The 22,846-nt window shown below is 35.7% G+C and overlaps 1 protein-coding gene across 3 annotated transcripts; it reads left to right on the top strand.

Annotated features, from left to right (window-relative positions):
• The first annotated feature begins 7,775 nt into the window (after positions 1 to 7,775).
• On the top strand, positions 7,776 to 22,086 carry NUDT12 (nudix hydrolase 12). 3 transcript variants are annotated; one of them, XM_058537651.1, is made up of 7 exons: positions 7,776 to 7,830; positions 10,597 to 10,677; positions 11,615 to 12,204; positions 15,113 to 15,280; positions 16,376 to 16,489; positions 18,757 to 18,956; positions 19,938 to 22,086. In XM_058537651.1, exons 2-7 carry the CDS (start codon positions 10,598 to 10,600, stop codon positions 20,046 to 20,048), a joined length of 1,263 nt encoding a protein of 420 aa, XP_058393634.1. In that variant the 5' UTR covers positions 7,776 to 7,830; position 10,597; the 3' UTR covers positions 20,049 to 22,086. The 3 variants fall into 3 exon arrangements, with proteins under 3 accessions (XP_058393634.1, XP_058393506.1, XP_058393555.1); XM_058537523.1 differs by having other exon boundaries at positions 10,597 to 10,803; XM_058537572.1 differs by having other exon boundaries at positions 7,782 to 7,830; positions 10,593 to 10,803.
• The last annotated feature ends 760 nt before the right edge of the window (positions 22,087 to 22,846 follow it).

Here is a 22,846-nt window from a genome sequence, read left to right as displayed (position 1 = left end):
TATAGCACTAAATTACCCGTCCTCCACAGAGATAGAATGGACTCTGATTCATAGAGCAGGTAACAAACCTAAGGCTCTCAATCACAGCTGAAGGAATTTACGTGCACTGCAGACATTCACTCTCCGTAGAAGGTCATTGCTTCACAGCCTGGGAAATAATCCCTGCCAGCCAACTTGCAAAGTGCCTGAGGCATCGCTCCTGAGAGACATAACTCCTCTTCTTTCAAGGCTAGAGGTCACAGCCATGATCACAGCTCAGTCAAATTTAAAGGAAAAAGTATCTGGGGTCAAAAATATCCTAAGGAAAAGTAGAAGACTAAGACTAAAAAAATATATTATGCTCCTCTGGGCTTTAGCATGGTGATGGAAAAACCTGTTGCAAAATATTAAATTTAGATATTTTTTTCATCTGATAGCTTCAAAATAACTAAACTAAAACTGAATACAGAATCTGACGGGTGTCATGCGGCAATCAGTTTTAAGGACATTTTTAAACGCAACAAATCCATTTAAATCCTCATCAGCCTAGACATTCTAAAAAAGAAAAAAAATCAAGTTTAAGTGACTTAAACATGAAATGTGAGCAGCGGCTCAATGATTAAATTATTGCATCAATTAACTTGAGTACACAGAAAGAATGCTGCTCTTTCAAGCAATGTTAATTCTGCCTCTGATCAGGCAGCCTCCTCCCCACATCATGGTTGCTGCTTCATAAAACACAACTCACACAGCAAAAGGGGAGAGATGATTTGTAAATAAGAACAAACTGCTGTTTGGGAATTCTTTATAAAATACATAAACTAAATTGATGTTTGTGTGAAAAATACAGTCATTTCCATATACTTCCAAGAATGAAAAACTCTGAAAATTGTTTTTGAAAATCATAAGACAGATGAAATTACCATTAAACTCAACAAAAGTGGCTTGGTACCCATAAAAATCATAAATAAGCGCATTTAAAGATTAAAGGCATTTCTGGGTGTACACATCGCAAAGGGTAAATTGTTTTATTTTGGTCGTCTCTGCCAACTGCTGTTATTACATGGTCATTTTCAGTAAGGGGAAATGTATTTGCAAAAGCAGAGTGAGCACAACAGGCCTTAAATCAGACAAGTTGGGGACTGCTGACAGAACGCTGTCTGCACTCTGCCTACTGGGGCCCTTGAATATCAGGATTTTATGGTGTGTTTTTCTGACATATCTGATACTTAGTAGACTCTACTACCTCCTTAGAATCTGGAGTACTAACCTACTTTTATTTCTAAGTTTGCTCCTACTCTTTTAAGAAACCAGGTTCTACCATGGCAAAAAGGAAAGCAAGAGCCCTTGACAAACAGATTTTGTCCTTTCATTGTTCCTAGACCTTTAAAATTCAGTTCAGAGGTCACTTCCTCACTGTTTTCTTTATTACTCAGAATAAGCTATGTTATGGTGAGTTAACAACTTAACCCTGAAATCTCAGTGGTTTACATCAAAATGTATCTAACACAAAGTGGGTTCTGCTGACAAGAAAAACACCAAAAAGTTACTTCTCATTCATTACAAAGTCCACCGCAAGTCTGGCAGCTCTCCATGGCAGCTCCCTCCCAAGGGTGAATGCCAGTCCTATCTCCTTCTAACTTGGTCATCTTAACATGCCATACCTTGATTGCAATAACAGGGTAATAAAAAAAGCATACCCAGATTGCCATAACAGGGTAATAAAGATCTGAAGGGCAATGTACTTTCTCGTAACTGCTTTGGCCCAGAAGAGCACCACTTCTGTTCACAGTGTGTTGGATAGAACTAGTCACAAGGCCATGCCTAGTTGTAAAGATCCTGGCCCAGATCCCCTTCCCAGCAGATCTGGAAGGAGAGAAGAATAAGACATGGCTAAGCACTCTAAGTCTCCACTGTACCTTTTCTAACCCTGCCCTGTAGGTGTAGACTGGGTGCCCACAATGTGTTCTCCACTTTGTCTTCACTCTATCACAGAACATACAATTATTTATCATCTATTTTACTTCAGTAGGTAATAGCTGCTTGAAGGGAAGATATTATTTTCCTGACTAAATTCCGTAAACACACAAATAAACATAACCCACAGAAAGTCAGAGGCATGCCTGCTTAATGGTATTTGAGAAGTTCTAATTACCAAAGTATGGTAGCAACATCAAAAATATAGTTGAGTTAATATGAAAACCACCATTTATTCAACATCAACAAATATTCGCTGAATATTTCCTATATGCCAAATCAAAATTCCAGGTCCTGGGAAAACAGCAGTAAATGACATAAACAAGGACCTTCTCATTTAGTAGTTTACATTCTAACAGGGAAACACAATGAATAAACATCAGAAACCAGAAATATCAAAAATAAGAATGCCAGAAATAAGAAAATATCAGGAGAAGAGCTACTGTAAACTGGGTGATCAGGGAAGTCCTCTAAAAAGATGACATTTGAACAACACACGAATGGCAAGAAGGAGTGTGCAACTAGAAAATCTAAGGGAAGAGTACTTTTTTTTGGTTGCTGAGGAAGATTCTCCCTGAGCTAACATCTGTTGCCAATCTTCCTCTTTTTTTTTTTTTTGGCTTGAGGAAGACTAGCTCTGAGCTAACATCTGTGCCAGTCTTCCTCTAGTTTGTATGTGAGTCACTGCCACAGCATGGCTGATGAGTGGTGTAGGTCCACGCCCAGGATCCAAACCCATGAACCTAGGCCGCCAAAGCGGAGCACACCAAACTTAACCACTACACCATGGGGTCAGCCCAGGAAGAGTATTTTTAAAGGAGGGAACAGCTAGTTCAAAGTCCAGAGCAAACTTGCTATATTCAAGAATGCAGAATATATATGTACGACGTATGTAAATTAGAAACACCCCTATCTGTAGTTACATGTGAAATTATCTTATATTCAGGACCTTCTATAGAGTTCAAGTGAGATATCCTCATTTTTATTGAACTCACCTCTAAAGTATGTAGAGTTAAAGCATAGTTCCCAGCATACCTCATCATTATCAACCACCAACTTTTATTAAGTGCCTTATATGTGAAAGAAAAGCAGCTATTATTGTAGAAGATTTTTTAAAGTCAGACTCTCTTCACTTAAAAAAAGTTACAATTAGAGAAAAAGGCAAAAATATATGAAATGTTAATTAATAAAAAAATTTTTAAAGCAATTTGTAGCAAGAATAAGACATACCTCCAGATAGTATAAGATTAATTACTAAGTAAAATTATCTACATAAACTTTTATTTATATATTGTCCATAAAATCAAGTTTCTATCTGGTTTAGGGAAAAACAATTGGATGAATTTTCACTAAATTTGCAGGATATGGTTGGCATATTTCTGTGTTAAGAAATAGTCTATGTTGTTATACACAACATTCATTTGCAGGGCACCTAAAAAAGGTAGAGGGTAACTTTCCAGAGTATCTAAAACTAAAAAGTACAACAAGAGGTCCATGAGGTCCTAGAGGGCTGGTAATAGTGAGGGATAAGCCATTTTGTAAAATGATGCTGTGGATGAGCAGAGAAAAAACAGTGGTTTCAAATTTAAACTCTAACTTATTCAACTCAAGGGCAATCAATCCAAATTCCATGCATTGATTTGCAATAACATTGAATCTCGCATACACAATAGAATATAGTGTATTCCAGAATAAGTGGTAATAGGGATTTATTTATTTAATGAAGGTTAATGATTCTTTGAAGCTATGCAGAGGAGGCTAACTTCTGTATAACAGAGGTTATGAATTGAAAGGAAGAAAAAAAATCCTGGTCTTAGTTTAGGTTTGCCCAGAAGCAAATCCTGAGACAAGGATTCACATGCAATTAATTACCTAGGAGAAAACAATGGTAGGGGAGGGAGTCTCTGAGACAGAGAAGGGAAGGCAGGCAACAGAGGGTTGGTGATTAATCAAATGGCCACTGTGTCCACCGTAGATAAAAATAACCTAATCTCACTAGGGAAATATGGCAGCAAGTCTAGAATAGTGTAGCCACTGTAGTGAAAGGGTGAGAAAGACTGAGGTATTTATATACCAATTCATGCCAGTCCTTAGATGAGGGCTGCTCCCGGGCAGTATTAATTGTCTGACATGGCTGGTCTGCTGAGTAGGAGAGCAAAGTGGGATCTGGCAATGAGAAAAATCCCTCAGGCAAAGAAATACAGTTGCTGGCAATTGGAAGAAGGGCCAGAACACACTGAAGTGCAAGAACAAGGGGATACTGGTGGTAAACTGATAATCATATGGACAAGAATGATCTAGAAGACACAATAGAAGAGGGACTTGAGCTGGGCCTTGAGAAATGGGTAATATTTGGTTAAGGGAAAGCATATAAGTTAGGAAAAGTGGCATGAGCAAAAGTATTGAGGTAGGAAAGCACAGGAGATATCTTTGGTCAGTTATAAGCCATTTTGGCTAGATCAGATAGTTTACACAATCAGATATATTACTCAAGATATTCTTGAGAAAATATGGCTAAAAATATATGTTGGGTCCATATTAATGAAGGTGTCTAATGATAGGCTAAAGAGCTTTAACTTTTGCTTGTAGGATTGAGGAAACTTTAAGTTTCTAAATGGGAAAGTAATAAAATGAAAACATTACTTTATAGCATTAATAACTATGTTGGCACCATTATTGTCCTTGGAATGTAAACTCCTATTGCATAAGCTCTGTATCTGTTCAGTTTCCCTAGGAGAGGGTTACACGCAGAGAAGTATTCAGTAACCCATTAGCAATGAGCACCCTGAGTACAAAGACTATGGTATCTAAATACCATTTCTTACTAAAAGGAACCAAGGCTCCTTGGAGAAAGGGCTGATTCCAGTCCTGTGCAGAATATTTACAAGATGAGTCTAAAACATTTTGTCATGCCAGAAAGGAAGTAAACTATCAAACACTATACTTGCTTGGTCAACAGAACTCAGAAGCCCACTTGAGAGGGTTCCCACTGGCCAAAGAAGAAATAATTTCAGCATCAAAATAATAAATATAAAAATATTTTTAAAATAATGTCTTCAATGACATGAAATATATTAAAAATTTTAACATCCATGAGTTGATAAATATACTTAAAAACTTGAAGGATATTAGGGAATTAACTCATTATTCTGAAAACTAGGAAATAGAAGAGAAAAATCACACATCTATCCTACTCTTCCTGTATAAACTGTACAGATAATTAATGAGGTAAAGTTCTTTATTATAAAGCATTTCTGTTAGTAAATGTAGAACGAATGATAAAATTAGAATATCACCATTTTGCAACTCTAAATGAAATAATGGACCCAGACAATAATCATCAATGGCTGCTAAAACTATTAGCAGAAAAGTTCATGGGAAAATTTATAATGTTTATTACAAACTTTATCACATTGACATCATCTGAACCCAATAACCAATTATAATATGAAAAAAAGAGAGGCAAGCAGACAGTATACGCCTCTTAGCATAATGCAATAGGCAGTAAATATTAACACCTATGAAGTCTTTTCGCCAAAAAGAAAAAAGAACTTAATCTGAATAATCCTGTAGGTTTAACTACCAGTTTACAAGAAATACAGGGGAAAGAACACCATAGGAACATAATTTGCAAAATTCAGAATGTGGCAAATTCTACAGAGCAAAAGATCATTATTTTTTAACAAATACATGGCAAGAAAAAATTAAAGGAGAACCTAGATTAAAAAACATCAAATGTAATGTGGAAACTTTGTTTAGGTCTTGACTTGAACAAACCAACTGTAAAACATAAAATAAAATTTATGAGAATTAAATTTGATATTAAATGTCTCTTTTATGATATTATAGAATTATTGTTAAAATTTTAGTTGTACTGATGATATTGTAATGTTTTTTAAAAGCCCCTCTATATTATAGATATATATTCATAATTCCAAAAAGCTTATTATTAAATATTTATCAATAAAATAATATAGTGTCTGGAATTTACTTAAAAACAATCCAAAGGGCTGGGAGGAAGATTATATATTAATAATTATTTATGCTACATGATTAATATGTGAGCATTCATTATAGTAATGTAGTTACTTTATGTTTGAATACAAAGATTGGGCATTCCCAGTGAGTTAACTAAAACTTAGTATTTCTGACCTCTTGTCTGATCACTGAAATCATTAAAGACTGAAGACAACTACTCACAGAAAGAAGCACAGGACAAAGCTAGGAAACGCAGTTATGAAAGTACAACATCATTGGGTATATATAACTTCAGTGTGAGAAGAAGGAGCTTCCAATGCCTAAAAGCTTGGCAGGAAGCAATGGTCAACCTAGAGTGACTCTTTAATTGTTGCTGATTGCGAAGGAGGCAGTTTAGTTAAAAAAAAAAAAAAAAAAATCTAGGCGTTAGAAGACTGACAACACCTAGCTTTGTAATCTTCGACTCACATAACTTCTGCAGGTTTTGGAGCATGAAAGTGCAGGAAATGAAATAATAAATAACAGCAATGATACTTGTGCTGTGGGTACTAGCTCTAGACTGTGCAGTGTCCTAAGAGATTTGCACGCATTATCCTCTTTAAACCTCACAACAACCCAAGGAGGTGGGGTGGGCGCTTGATAGGGTAGTCCCCCCTTATCCGCAGGGATACCTCCAAGACCCCCAGCAGATGCCTGAAATCGAGGATAGTACCGAACCCTAGATAGAAAATGTTTTTTCCTATACATGCATACTTATGATAAAGTTTAATTTATAAATTAGGCACAGTAAGAGATTAACAAATGATAAAATAGAGCAATTATAACAATACATTGTAATAAAAGTTACCGCAGGTCTTAGCAACCTCAGCATCCGATTTTTTTCTTTCCTTGTCAAGTTCAGAACTTTCACCTTTACATGACGTAAAGCCGAAACTACTTTACGACTTCTTTTTGGCATATCCTAATTGCCAGCATCACTACGGTTGCATTTGGGGGCCACTGTTAAATAAAACAAGGGTTACTTGAACACAAGTACTGTGATACCAGGGCAGTCAATCTTATAACCCAGACGGCTATTAAGTGACTACCGGTGGGCAATGTATACAGCGTGGATATGCTGGACAAAGGGAGCATTCACCTCTGGGGCAGGATGGAGCTGGGCTGCGCGGGATTTCATCACGCTACTCAGAACGGGTGCAATTTAAAACTTAAAAAATTGTTTATTTCTGGAATTTTCCCTTTAATATTTTCAGGCTGTGGTTGACCACAGGTAACTGAAACCCGGGAAAGCCACACCACAGATAAGCAGGGGACTACGGTATATACTTTTGAAAGGACTACTGAATGAGGTAGGCATCAATACATGGTGCCATTTTTCACTTGAGGAGATTGAAGTTCAGAGGCCAGCAACTTCTTTAAGATCACATACTGGAAGGACTTGGTCCAGCCAACACTCCAGGTTTATTTAACATGAAAGAATGCTTATACCACTCCATTGCATTGGACTCTCTCTGAGAGAAGATTGGGGGGCCGAGTGTGAAATACTGGAAACCTAACTGTTTCCACAGACCTACAGTTTTCCATCGCCAGCACCATACTCTACACATCTCCGTCTCACCCGGAAGGAAAACGAGCCCTTCACTCACAGCCAGAAACCCGGTCCTTCCCAGCCCCCACCTCCCGCCCGGCTCCCAAAGGTCTTCACCCCCAAGCCCTGCCGGTTCTTGACTCGCGCATAGCCTGTGACCTTCAAACTACATCTCCCATAAAGCCCTGCGAGGGCACCAGACCTCGCCGGAAGTCAGACAGGCTTCATCCGGCGCGGCGAAGAGTGAGTGTGGGGCTTTCCCAGTCCTTCGATTACGTCGTGTTTTCCTCTACTGTGGTCACTTTTGGGTTAGTAGCAGCAGCGGCGAGTTGCTCGGCCGCAGATCCCCGTCTGGGGCCGGTTACCGGTTCTCAGTGGTCTTTTGTCTCCGCGCCGTCCGGCCCGGCCCTGCTGGGTGGTGTGGCGCAAACCTGGCGCTGGGTGCAGGTGCAGGTGCAGGCGCCGGAGCGGTGGCCGAGCAGCCAGGACCCCTGGGATGGGGTGGAGGGCGCAGCCGACCCTGCTGCTGGTGGCGTTTCCAGCCCATTCTTTGAGATGGGGGAAAGGAGGTGCTGATTCGGGTGTGGTTTCACTTTAAAAGAAGGACTCTCACAATAGTGGCAAGAAAATAAACTATCTCAGGGCCTTTGACCTTTTGGAGAGACCATGCATGACCGTGATGACTCTTGATTGGTTAAATGGCCATCTTGTGCCAAGGAGTTGGATTCATTAAATAACGGTCGGTGACTTCAGGGACAGAGCCATATCTGAGGTCTGCCTTGTCTCTTAAGCCCCGGTCAAGTCATGGGCCCCGGGTTACACATCGGTAAAAGTGGGTATTGGTGTGATTAAAATCTAAGATTCTGAAGGTCATTTAGACCTCTCAGATTAGTCCGTACTCTTCTTGGAAAGCAAAGGCAGCATTTAACTAACCATCACCTCCTCCTGCCTTCAAGTCCTCACCTAAGGGAAGACCTGACACTGAGAAATTAAAAAGTAAATCAAGCAGTAGAACCGGACTTCAGACTGCCTGTGTTTCTCTGGAATGAGTAATGGTCTATTTCTAGATGGCTTTTCTGCTGAGAAAGCTAAGGGGGAAAGTGTAGATTTTCCACTTGCTTTCTCCTGAGAATACTGTATACACAAGCATTGCACTGGGGGTACTGAATGGTACTATGTTTTTGGAGGACAGTTTTGCAGTCACCTGGAGTGGCCTAGGGGGAGGGTGAGGAAGTGACCATGACTTCAGAACATGAGACAGTGAAATACTGCTTAAAGTAAGCCTAACTGAAGAACCTATATGATAAGATTTTGTGGAAAATAAATTTAAGGGAAAGGCAACTTGAAAGGGAGAGCATACATGAGTCAGTATACAGCAGTGCTTCAAAATAAGTCCTGAAAATTTGTAGCTTTTCTTATAATGTTTTTAAAGCATTTAGAAATCTCAGTGGTGAGGTAAATTCTAGAGTAAATCAAAAGAAATAAAAAAGTGTTTTCTAATATAGAAGTTCCTCTTAACTAAGTTGTAAACAGATTTTTAACATTAGGTTTTATCCAAATGTTTCCATTCCTGTGTGTAGTTTTCACCTATTTATAAGTAGCAGAAAGATACAAACAGGAAAGGTGAACAGATACAAAATAAGAAAGTTAATCTCTTTGCCCACTTTTCCCTAAATTTTGTTCATACTGCTATAAAACTGATCAGCCAAATTGCAGTGTCAGAACCCTAGAGACAACAGCTGTCAAAATTATGGATTATAACCTTTCTTTCTTTTTAACCTAAATAGCTTATTGCTTAGAATGGTAAAAACCTTTAGAATTCCAAGTCTTTTCTTAATAGCATTTCATAAAAAAAAAAATTCATACCTTAAAAAAAGTACTTTGAGAGGCCAGGCCGGTGGTGTAGTGGTTAAGTTCGTGGGCTCTGCTTTGGCAGCCCGGGGTTCACAGGTTCAGATCTCAGGCATGGACCCACACACTGCTTATCAAGCCATGCTGTGGCAGGCGTCCCACATATAAAGTAGAGGAAAATAGGCACGGATGTTAGCTCAGCACCAATCTTCCTGACCAAAAAAAAATAATAATAATAAAGTACTTTGAGATATTCATAGACAACTGAAACACGAAACATTTCCACAAAAAAAAAAAATAGCTCAGTTTGTGCCTTACCACATTCAATCCATGATTAGGCAACATTTATTAAGAGGTATGGGACAATTATTTTCTGTATTGTTTTCTTACTGAAACAACAGGATGACAAAGCAGACAAAGAAAGTTAAGGGTTTAAAAAGCTTCTGTGATTCAAGAATAGACAGAGACCAATAGAACAGTGTCCAACAATAGATCCAAAATATATGGTCATCTGATTTATGACAAGAATAATACTGCAGTGCAATGGGACAAAGATGGTAATTTCAAGAATGGTGCCACGTCATATGGATTGTCCAGTGGGATAAAAATGTGTTTTGACCCTTACCTCACATCATGAACAAAAAACAATCCCAGATAGATTGCAGAATTAATTGTGCAAGGTAAAGCAATAAATTGTTTTTATGGGAAACTTAGACAGCTTTTGAATAATTACCTGTAGGATCATAACTTTCCGGAGGGCAGGGACCTGTTTCTGGTACCACAGAATCTAAGAAAATACTGCTTGTCATCTGCTAAAAACTTTTACCTTTACTTCTGTCTGCTTTAACCCCCCTCATGCCTCTGGTCCATACTGAGGTCCCTCTGGTCTACCTCAAATACCCCTTCCTCTTTGTAATACCTACTACCTGAATCCCTCTCCCAAGGATATGGCCCCCTCTCATCTGTATTACCCAAACTCTTTATATGTTATTTTATACATCCCCCATGTTGAATTATATTTAAAATTCTCAACTGATAACAATTTTGAAATATATGCTGATATGCTGTAATTACAACTGACTACTAATTACCATTTGAAGAGGGTATTGCTTTAGAAACCATAACTATTATTCTAATTATATTAGCACTTAGGTAATGTTCAGTCATTGATACAAAAAGCAACCACAAATGAATTTTTTTGTATTTTCCTTTTTTTAAGGTAGAATGTCTTCTATAGAAGGAAGTCCAAAGCAAGAAATAATTTCCCAATTTCACTATTCAGCTGCAGAAGGAGATATTGCCAGGTTAACAGTAATACTCAGTCATTCTCCATCTCTTCTCAACGAAACTTCTGAGAATGGCTGGACTGCTTTAATGTATGCTGCAAGGAATGGGCACCCGGAAGTTGTCCGATTTCTACTTGAGAAAGGGTAAACATTTTAGGCTGTACCACTTGAAAGGTTGTGTGGTTTAATTTCTGGGTTACATATTTCCTTTTAAATGTTTCTTGTAGCCGTATTTATATCATTGGTCTTATAAATAACTCATTGACCAGTTTGTTATATAAAAATGTAGCATAAGTTCTAACTAAAAACTTTCAAATTTTTGTATTGAAGAATTCCTTCATACTCAGTAGCAAAGCAAATTTATGAGTTAGTCTAATATTTTTCTCCCAAAAAGAAACCGTAAATCTACCCACTATAACTACCAAGAACCCCTTGTAAAATTTTAATATCTTATAGCACATAAAACTTACTTCTTTTTTATTTTATAATTCTCCAGAAATTTTATTTTATTTATTTATTTTTTTTGAGGAAGATCAGCTCTGAGCTAACATCCATGCCAATCCTCCTCTTTTTTGCTGAGGAACATTGGCCCTGGGATAACATCCGTGCCCATCTTCCTCTACTTTGTATGGGACACCGCCACAACATGGCTTGACAAGTGGTGCATCGGTGTGTGCCCGGGATCCGAACCTGGGCCGCCAGCAGCAGAGCATGTGCACTTAACCACTATGCCAGGGGGCCGGCCCCCAGAAATTTTAAATATCCACTATCTCTAGTTTTTCTTTATTTGTGAGTATTTCTTTTAACTTTCCCATTATTAAATTATGTACTAAAAGAAAAAAAATCTGTGTAATCATTAAATAGAGGGGCTATAATGTGCATCTGGAAATATTTTCTTGTAATAAATACTGGAGAAAACGTTTGTTTCCTATTTTATTTTTCCTTCCAACTGTAGGTGCGACAGATCCCTTGTCAATAAATCAAGGCAGACTGCACTGGATATTGCTAAATTTTGGGGTTATAAGCATATAGCTAACTTACTAGCTAATGCTAAAGGTGGGAAGAAGCCTTGGTTCCTAACCAATGAAGTGGAAGAATGTGAAAATTATTTTAGCAGGACGCTACTGGACCGGAAAAGTGAAAAAAGAAATAATGCTGACTGGCTACTAGCTAAAGAAAGCCATCCAGCCACCGTTTATATCCTTTTCTCAGATTTAAATCCCTTGGTTACTCTGGGTGGCAATAAAGAAAGTTCCCAACAGCCAGAAGTCAGGCTTTGTCAGCTGAACTACACAGATATAAAGGATTATTTGGCTCAGCCTGAGAAGATCACCTTGATTTTCCTTGGAGTAGAACTTGAAATGAAAAAAGAGTTACTTAATTATGTTGGGGAAGTCCCAAGAGGAGGAGAAGATGGGTTGGTTGCCTGGTTTGCTCTAGGTATAGATCCTGTTGCTGCCGAAGAATTTAAGCAAAGACATGAAAATTGTTATTTTCTTCATCCTCCAATGCCAGCTCTTCTGCAATTGAAAGAAAAAGAAGCTGGTAAGAAGTGAACACTGTTTACTTGTATTGGTAATAATCTGGTTTTTGAAACTTGGTTGGAGTTGTATGTATCTGCAGTTTCTAGGAGGCACGCTTTTTCCAGTAAGCGATGAAATTAGGCTACCTTCATTAGAAACTTCCTAAAGTTCTCACACTAGAAGACTAGGCAGTTACAGCAGTTTTAATAAGCCAAGATTAGTTTCCCCGGAATTAACCCTTATGCATGCTGATTTCATTCGATTCTTCAGTGAATAACTATTGAGCACCTGCTGTACGCTGAGCCTGACGGACAAGACCCTCACTGTTTTGTTTTGTTTTCTCTTGCTGGGTATGTCAGTTCACATAGAGCCTTAAATGCTATGGTAAGAAATAAGGTGTTTTATTCTAAATTCCACTTAAATGTTGTAACTTGACCTATGTTTAAAAAAAAATCAAAAACAAAAACCCTCACTCTGGCTGCTTTGTAGATCCCGAATTGTAGGTAATTACTGTGGAAGTCAGGAGTCTTGTTAAGAAGGGATTATAGATTACAGTATCCCAGGTAAGAGATTGCAGTGGATTGGATTAGTGGGGTAGAGAGAAAGGGAGAGTTTGAGAAATTCTGGAGTTAGAACTGATAGGGCTTGATCAGTAGGTTCAGACTGTTATAAGAGAGAGAGGATAGTAACCTGGACTGTGGCCTGAATTAAAGTGATAATAGAAGAGATTGAGAAAAGGGGTACATTCAAGACATATTTTGGAGGGAAAATCAACAGTTCGTGCTGATGGATTGGGTATGGGGCACATAATACTGAAGAAAAAGATCAAGAATGACTGCTAGATTTGAGACTTGAGTAATTTGGTAGATAGTGATACTATTTCTTGATAAAATAATATAGGGAAGTGGGTAGAGCAAGAGAAGCAGGAAAATTTGAAGTAAATAAATCAAGATTTTAGTTTTGGGCATGTTAAGTTTTAGAGAAGGACATGAGAATCTGGAACGCAGAGAGGTCTGAACTGGAGATACCCTATGGGAGTCATCAACACAAAGATAGTATTTAAATCTCAGTAAACTACTAGGGCCGGCCCCGTGGCTTAGCGGATAAGTGCGCGCGCTCCACTGCTGGCGGCCCGGGTTCGGATCCCAGGCGTGTGCTGACACACCGCTTTTCAGGCCATGCTGAGGCCGTGTCCCACACACAGCAACTATAAGGATGTGCAACTATGACATACAACTATCTACTGGGGCTTTGGGGGAAATAAATAAATAAATTGTTAAAAAAAAAAAATCTCAGTAAACTACTGAGATTACTTAGAGTTGAGAGCAAGTAAGAAAGAGAGCCTCAGAATCGTAACTGAATCCCCCTAAATTCAGAGATGAGATAGAAGCACAGGGGCCATCAAAGGTGATGTTGACAGTGTGGCCATAAGGAGGAATACAGGAGCATGTGCTCATGGAAACCAAGAGAGCAGAGTACTGAAGGTAGTGGGCCAATATGTTGAATGCTGTTGAGAATTTGAGTAAGATGAAGACAAAGATTTTTTTTTAAAGGGTCTTTGGTTTTGGTAATAGGAAGCTGTTGATGAATTTGACAAGAGGAGCATCAGTGGAGTGGAAGGAACAGAGCTAAATTATGGTAGATTGAAGAGTTACGGGAGGTGAGGAAGGGATCAAAAAAAATATCTTTTCTTTGGAACTATATTTATAATTTTAAGATCGAAAGGATATCTTTTTTTTTTTTTTACTAGTAAGGAAACTGAGCCCTTTTACTCACTCGCTGTGTTTGACCTTACACTATTACTTAACCACTGTGTGCCTCAGTTTCCTCCTCCAGAAAAGAGGATAATAATAGTACCTACATCATAGGGTTGTTCTAAACAATAAATGAGATAATGTGTATAAAGATCTTTGCATGATGCTTGGCACATAGTAAGTGCTCAATAAATGTTAGCTTTCTTATTGTAATGATACTCAAATAGTGTAAATACCTTACAGTAAATTACATATTACAAGGTAGCATAGCAGGCAGATATTTAATGTTGCCTATGGTTCATTGAATTTCAGTGTTAGATTTGTTTTTATTTATGGTTTATTAGTTTCATTTTTCCCAGTTTAAAACATTGCTTTTGTTATTGTTGTTTATGCTTATTTTGTTTATTTCAAAAAATCCTTAGACCAAGTAATGTATTTTCAGGAGAACGAGTTCGTCAGGCATTTGAAATGTAGCATTTCTAGTCTTGTTGCCTCAATTGTAATATTTCTGGTTAGACCATATTCTTTTTTGAAGTACCAGGGTAAAGGCTATAGCCAAACTGTATATATTCTAAGATGTATTCTATTAGGCATTTTTTTCATAAACAAAGTTAACCATGAATGTTACAGTATTGTTTTAATACTCTGTGCAGTTTCTAGATTTCAACAGGATATGTTCCATAGTGATGTGGACCAGTAGTGGCTTAGTCACTAAGGAAAGTAGAGATGGGTTCCTACAGTTTCCTAGTAATATTTCTTTTATAGTCCAAATGTAAGTTAGGAACTGCCTTTGTAGTGTATTTTTATAAAAGTCACAATTGTAAAGTCACTATACACTAGAACCTTGTATATCCAAAATTTAAAAATCACCTATAGTAAAAGCCTAAGCTAATATAGTGTATGAGATGGATGTTAGTACATCTATCTTATGTGAGACTTGTATTTTATTAGTTCAAATTAAAGTTAAATCTAATTTTCATTTGATGTCTGTAGAATTAAATCTTTTACTTTAAAAATATGTATATGTCATAAAAATAGGAATACTAAATCCCTTGATCACACAGCTATTCAGAAAATGCAGTGTATGTCTTTATTATGACTTAAGAATATTTTACTTATATATTAATTTGTTTACAGTTTGTCACAAAATTAAAACTTTTTGTCCTTCTCTTAAAGGGGTTGTAGCTCAAGCAAGATCTGTTCTTGCCTGGCATAGTCGATACAAGTTCTGCCCAACCTGTGGAAGTGCAACTAAAATTGAAGAAGGTGGCTATAAAAGAGCATGCTTGAAAGAAAACTGTCCCAGCCTCCATGGCGTTCACAATACGTCATATCCAAGAGTTGGTAAGCCTTTTCTTTTACAGTGAAATCTCAGCCATCTGGAATCTTAGGGAATAAGACATTGTGGAAAGACAAGATTTTGAGTTGCTGAAGGTTTACCTTTTTATTAAAGCATGTTTAATTTAACCATTAAGACTATAAGTATTAAAGTATTACATACTTTCATGACTTTTAAGTAAGGGACATTGTACATAATTAGCCATTTCTTAACTCTGGGTTAATCAGTATGAATTTGATGTGTTGAGATACATGATTTCAGATGCCCACCAGTCTTGGTCCACTTGGTGCAAAGAAGAAAGAATGCCCCATTTCAGTGCCTGTTTGAGGCATCACCAAAGCAGTACAGCCTGGAGCTCGCTTCTCATTACTGCTGGTGTCTGCCTGTACCTTCGCTCCTCCTCCTCATTGCTGCTTCGAGTCTGCTGTGGCTTTGGAAATCTGATAACCCAGCCTTTTAAAACTGTGTGAAAAAAGAATAGACAGACTCAGCAACACCTGAGGGGTCTCCTGGGAATAAAGTGCGTGGCTCAGTGACATCTGTTTTTGCTGCTCAGGAGCCTTTTACGTTTGATTCCTGGTTTTCAGTCATGATCTGGTGAGGAGAATTTGCTAGATTAGTGACTTCTTTAGAGAGATGAACTGTTATTTAATTTAAATTTTACTTTTTAATGGCTTAAACTCATCATAGAGCCACATTACCTTTTAAAAACATTTTGTTAAGGATTGAGATGGAAGGGAGAGGGAAATTCACTACATTTATGATGGTAAAATTTGAATTTTCTCCATGCCATATATTACCTACTCAAACTTTTTTCTAATTAAAAAATAAGAATATACCTAGCATACCATAAGTACATAATAAATGTTGCTATTAAGATGAGGAAGACAAAAATGATCTTCCCTTAGTTTAATGACAGTATTCTATGCAATTTCCCTGAAATACTCTGTCTTCAGGCCAAAAGAAACAATCTCTTGTAACTAGACAAAAGTCTTATTCTTACAGAGGTATACCTTTTTATTATCCTACTAGACAGTGACTTTACACAAAGAGTCTAAATTATTTTTTCCTGTCATTCATACATTTTTTTTTTTTAACAGATCCTGTAGTAATCATGCAAGTTATTCATCCAGATGGGACCAAATGTCTTTTAGGCAGGCAGAAAAGATTTCCCCCAGGCATGTTTACTTGCCTTGCTGGATTTATTGAACCTGGTAAGCCTTTTCTTAATAATTTTTATAATAATTTTCATTTAATTTATAATTTCCAAATAAAAATTTTAGTCAGCATTTGAGAAATCATCTCTGATAAATTATCATGTTATAAAACTGGGATATTTTTAAATATTTTCTCTGTATTTTAAAGGATATAATTTTTGTTTTTACTGGTGGAATAATTTTGTGTTTTAAAAATTCAGTATTTGCTCTTTCATATATCTTGGATATATTGCTCTTACCCAAGGTATCTGCATGATTTGCAACTCACTTCCTTCTGTACTAGACTCAACTGTCGCCTTTTCAAAGAGGCCTTCCCTGATAGCCCCAAATACATTAGTTAGCCCCATACCCTGCATTCACAGTCCTTGTCGTCCTGCCTAATTTTTCCCTACAGCACTCATCACCACCTAATATGGTATGTATATATGCATGTATGTTATCGATTTAGCTATCTATCTATCTATTTATTTATTTATTATCTGCTGGTACCAGAAAGGAAGTTCCGTAAGAGCAGGGACTTTGCTTTATTCATTGCTGTATCCCAAGCCCTTAGAGCACTGCTTCATATGTAACAGGAGTTCAATAAATCTTTGTGGAATAAATGAATGAGTATATCTAATTAATACATGTTTAATCTCAACTTACAATATTAATCTGCATTGATAAATAATAGTAGTAAACATATGTAGTGTCATAGTCTGTTCCAAAGGCTTTCCATATATGAAATCATGTGATCCTCACACAACCTTATAAAGTAGGTACTATTACAGCAGTTTTACAGGTAGGGCACTAAGGCACAGTGGCTGAATAACCAAGATCAAACACCTAGTAAATGATAGGGCAGGGTTTCAAATCTGGGCTATTTGGCTGAGTCCATGCTCTTAATCCCTATGCAGCCTCTAGTAGCTCTAGGTCATTTTTTTTTGACTGCTGTGTAGCATTCTATTTATGGATATTCTGCAGTTCTTTTATCCATTCTGCTCTTAGACATTTAGTTTATTTCAAAGCCCTTCATATTATAAACAACACTGCAATGAATATTCTTATACTACTCTTTGTGCACATTTGCAGTAGTTATCTAGGGCGTATACCTGAGAGAAGTGTAGCTCCTAGGATATGAGCATCTTAACCTTTAATAGATGTTGCCAAGTTGCTCTCTGAAGTGTCCCTGCCAATTTACACTACTTCTAGCAGTACATGAAATGTTCTGTTATTCCACATCTTCACCAAGTTAGGATGTTTAGACTTTTTAATTTGCCATTCTGATGGGTATGAAATAGTTGTCATTGTAGTTTTCATTTTCACTTCCCTGCTGATGGAGCATCTTTTTCAGATGTGTACTGGGCATCCAATTTTCTTTTTCTCTGAATTTTACATGTTTATATTCTTTGCTTATTTTTGTTTTGATTGTTTATTCTTTTTTCTTATTGATTTTAGGAGTTTTTTAGTATGTATTGTATGCTAATCTTTAGTTATAGTCTTACAAATATCTTATGCTAGTCTATGACTTATCTTTTCCCTATATTTTTTTGATGAATGTTAAGTTGTTAATTTTAATATAGGAAGTATATCAGTCTATTTGAAATAGAAAGCTATGTTTAAAGAACAAAATTTCTAAACTTCCAGATGAACAACTTAGAAACTATTTATTCTAATTCTCGATTCCAGCAAATCAAAAATATAAAGTACATTTCTAGGCATCACTTTATTTTATAGCTGAGTCAACGATCATCTGGAGAAAAATAATCATTTAGAAAGAAAAATACTGAGTTTCATGTTATGTGGTTTTTAAACTTTTAGTGTTATATGGTTTTTAACTCTTTTGAAAAGAGTTATCTGCAATTACGTGACAATATAAAAAAAGTTCAAAATTTTAGTGACAAAAAGGCTAGCCATTTATAAAAATCATGTAATGATAATTTATAACTAGTGATAATACATAAATGAGATAATATATAAAGTGTTTGCATAGTGTTTAGCCAATAGTAGGTGCTGGATAGTTGTAGATGTTATAATTTTTTACATGTAACTAACAAATTTGACCTTTAAGAAATGAAAAGTTTCTTGGCATTTTGATTCTGTATGTTGTATATACTTTAAAAAATAATGTTTTCTTGAATTCCAATCTAGTTTTAGGCTTCTGCTTTCTGATTCTTTGAATTGGGTTTCTGTCCAAAGTGATTTCCAAATGTGTGAACCATTCAGAACACAGAATGTCCAGGGCATGTTCATCAGCTACTTGTTCTTTTGCCCTGTTTGATTAGGGGAGACAATAGAAGATGCTGTTCGGAGAGAGGTAGAAGAGGAAAGTGGAGTCAAAGTTGGCCATGTTCAGTATGTCTCTTGTCAACCATGGCCAATGCCCTCCTCCTTAATGATTGGTTGCTTAGCTGTGGCAGTGTCCACAGAAATTAAAGTTGACAAGAATGAAATAGAGGACGCCCGCTGGTTCACTAGAGAACAGGTAAAGTTCAATTTAATTTCCTTCTTCTATTGATTGTTCTCTGACTGTATTGGTTTGGGCATGCAGCAAGGATACATGTTTTCAACAAGTTGAGTGAATGGCTACGGCCCTCTCATCATGCATGGATTACAACGTAATTGATGTGTCCTATGTTAACTCAATTCTGTGAGATTCTTCTAGTAATGACGATCCTGTGGCGTTTTCTAATTTCACATGGCATTCCTTCAGATTAATGATACCTTTCAATGGACTTAAAATAGGTAAACATTATTTCATAGATGAGAAATAGGAGTATTATTCTTAGATATTTTATATATTAGTTTACAGCATTAAAACAAGTGGCTCTCCAAAAATATCAGTAAAAATGCTTAAAATTTTTGAAAAGTTCTTGTTCATTTTAATATGTGCTTAAGGACAAGAATGACAAACTGTATAACAAAGATAGACTCACAAGAACTTTTTAAAATGTCACCCTTAAGTAATATAATGAAAGATAAATTACTTGTCTGTGTTTTTCATGACTCAAAGTATTTGTATAGAAAACAAATGGATACACTGCAATAGTGAAGGCTTGAAATCCTTTCTGTCTTTGCCTAAACAAAATTAATTTTCTCTTATGCTCAACTTCAGAAAGTAGAAATTAGATATTTTTTCAGAATTTTAGAAAAGAGAACCTGTCCCAGAAGTTGACTTCACTTTGAAAATAAGTGTGGAGCATATACTTTGCTTTTTCATGACATTTTCATAAGAGAATATGCCTTTCTGGAATATTTTAAAAATTGAATCACCAACTCATTGAAGCCACTAAAAATACTGTACTAAATTTTGCATGTTGAATATGGGTGATGTCGCTTTCTACTGTTGTTATTCGCTGTAAAACTCATCACATTTTCGTTGAATTATATAAGCATAGAAATAGTATTTAATATTCGAATATGACAATGTTGAAATCCTAATACATTTTATTATGGTATATTTTAGGTTGTGGATGTTCTGACCAAAGGGAAGCAGCAGGCATTCTTTGTGCCACCAAGCCGAGCTATTGCACATCAATTAATCAAACACTGGATTGGAATGAACCCCAATCTCTAAATCAAATAACTAGACTTTGACCAAGTATTAGTTGATTTCTAATACCACTTACTCCTCAAATGAGATTAGAAATATTCAGTGCTCTTTAGAAATGTCACAACACAAAATATCATATTGGGTTTTTGAAATATTTCCAGTGTACTTTCCATCTTAACCACAGAATTCATATTTTTTATAAATTACAACCTTGCCTCAGATTTTGTTAAATCTCAACCTTTTTGGAACATTTTTTTTGATTATGGTCCACATTTTATCTCACAAAACCATATTTCTAATAAGAGAAATCATGTTGTAAAGAAGTATGTTCTAAAAAAATTCTAGTGCCTCTTTTAAACATTAGACCAATCACTAAATTTCTTTTTTGAGAAATGAGACAAAATTATTTGAATGAATTTTGAGCTTGATTTTTAGTCTTTTCATTACCATAAAAGTCCTTTTCAGTTGTTAGTAGCTGATGTTTACTCATCTTCCCATTGTAATCCACTTTTTTCTCCTGGTTCCGGTGTTCTATTAGTGGTGCTCTTACAGTATTGCTGCTAGTCTATTTTTTTTAGTGTTAAGAATTTTCTATTTTAACAGCTCTGCTAGTGACCATAATACCATGCCCTCATGGAAGAAGAGCATACCATTGTGTCTGGGACCACCTCCTTAAACCTAAAATTAATCAATATATCTATTTATCTGTTAGCTGTACTCAAAGTTGTTCTTAAGACAAATCAGGATTCTCTGCTTTTTCACTGAAATTAAAATGTATTTGAAAGACTTCCCCTCAAAGGTAAGATATTAAATAAATTCCAGATAGATTTACATATTTAATAAAAAGACTGGCTTTAGGTCATTTTGTGATAAGGAATGTTATCTGCATTAGCAAAAATCATAATCATCATTACTAATAATATTTGTTAAACCTAAATACAACATCTTAGTTTTGGCCTTATTTCAACACATTCTAAGAAGCCTTTATAAATTAAGTATATCTTAGAACTGAATCAATAAGATTCTAGAGAGAGTAAATTGTAGTAGTTCACAATTTTGCAACATAGAATTGTCATATTTTACAAGACTATTTTGAAATCGTTTTGAAAGGAATCTGTAAATGTATAAATTTATGTAATTTGGCTCTTTACTATTATATGTTAGAACTGGAAGAAACCTTAGATAATATGTGTAGTTCACTGCCCTTCTTTTATTGGTAAGGAAAAGGAGATCCTGAAAGGTGAATTTAATTAATTCAATCCGTTAAAGGTGAATCAGTTAATTAATTGATGAAGTTACACAGTTGCTACAACTTACAATTGTTAAGGCAATTAATTGTAATTACAGTTAAGTAACTTAATTACAACAGTCTATACTGTATAAGGATTCTCCCTCTAATAGGAAATAGAAACTATTACTAAAAGTATATGTAGAAGAAATTAAAATAAGGGATGATAAAAATAAACTTAATTTACTAAATACTGTTAATTAAAATTTTAGATACTAAAATTCGTTTAATTTAATAAGGTAACTTTCTTAGATAAAACTTTATTTTACTAATGAACAATGATTTTCTTAGTAATTGATGAAGGCTTGTTGATAACAGGACTTTAGACAAAATTAAGATTTAAACAGGACATTTAGATACATAATACAAATTTCAACTACGTAAGTCTATAGAAAATGACATGCCCTGATTATTATGAGGTATAATGACTTGAAGTTCAGTTTTACTCCAAATGTACTTTTAATACTTAATATAGATTCTAAGATTACATCATAAAATTCCAGGTTTCCATAATGTTAGGATGGCAAAGTAAAATATAAAATATCAACAAAATGTAGTTATAAATTTAGTTGTGGATGTTTAATCCTGTACACAGGGAAAATCAGTATCTAAGTGAATTATTGTTTTAATAATTATTCTTCAATTGCTAACCTCTGAGAGGTGAGTAGCTACATGTAAATAGAAGGAATAGCCAAGAAATGGTAGAGGTTCAAGCGTCATGAATGTATTCTAATGGAAATGAAGGTAACGATTCATTAAAATATTTATTTTCTGTTTTGTGTGTTATGTGTTTTTTAATGTTTGGTAAATACCTTCTGAAAAGTGGAAAAAGCCAAATTTCAGTCATCATTCTCTGTTTATAATTAATGATACGTAAACAAAAAGTACAAACGCCTTTTTAAAAGTTGCCATATTTGGAAGACTTAAATTTTTTATTTAAATCTCTAGTTTTGGGTCATATATATATCTATGTATGTATACATATATATACACACACATATTTGTGTGTATATATATGTATACACACAGACTTGTATATACACCTACATATGTAGTCAATAATTTTTTTATCTTCAGATTTAAAGTTATATATCTAGTCTAATATCTATTTTTATTACTTGTCCAATATTACCAATCTTTGCATTTTGAACTTTTTACTTGTTTTCTGTTCATGGAAGGACTAGAAGAATTAGAAGCCCCCATATTTCATTTAGCTGGAAAAATGATTAAGTAACTCTTTCAAAGATCAGGTTAGGTTGGGGCCGGCCTGGTGGTGTAGTGGTTAAGTTCACATGCTCCACTTCGGTGTACTTATCTGTGTAGACCTCAAAGTTCATGGCTGTAGAGATAGCTAATGATTATTTCAGAAAAATACTCTTATTTTATACAAATTAATAGGTTTCTCATAGTGATCTTTTTCGTTAGTTCCCACCCATTTCATACATCCTCATGAATAAAAAATGTATTTTTCATTCTGTTATGATATATTTATCACATAAAATGCTTTGTTTTGTTTTAACACCATGAAAAGAGT

Source organism: Diceros bicornis, chromosome 1 (assembly GCF_020826845.1).
Source record: "Diceros bicornis minor isolate mBicDic1 chromosome 1, mDicBic1.mat.cur, whole genome shotgun sequence".
Taxonomy (NCBI): Eukaryota; Metazoa; Chordata; class Mammalia; order Perissodactyla; family Rhinocerotidae; genus Diceros; species Diceros bicornis.
The sequence above is the reverse complement of the archived record's forward strand: the minus strand, read 5'-3'. Positions and strand labels throughout refer to the sequence as shown.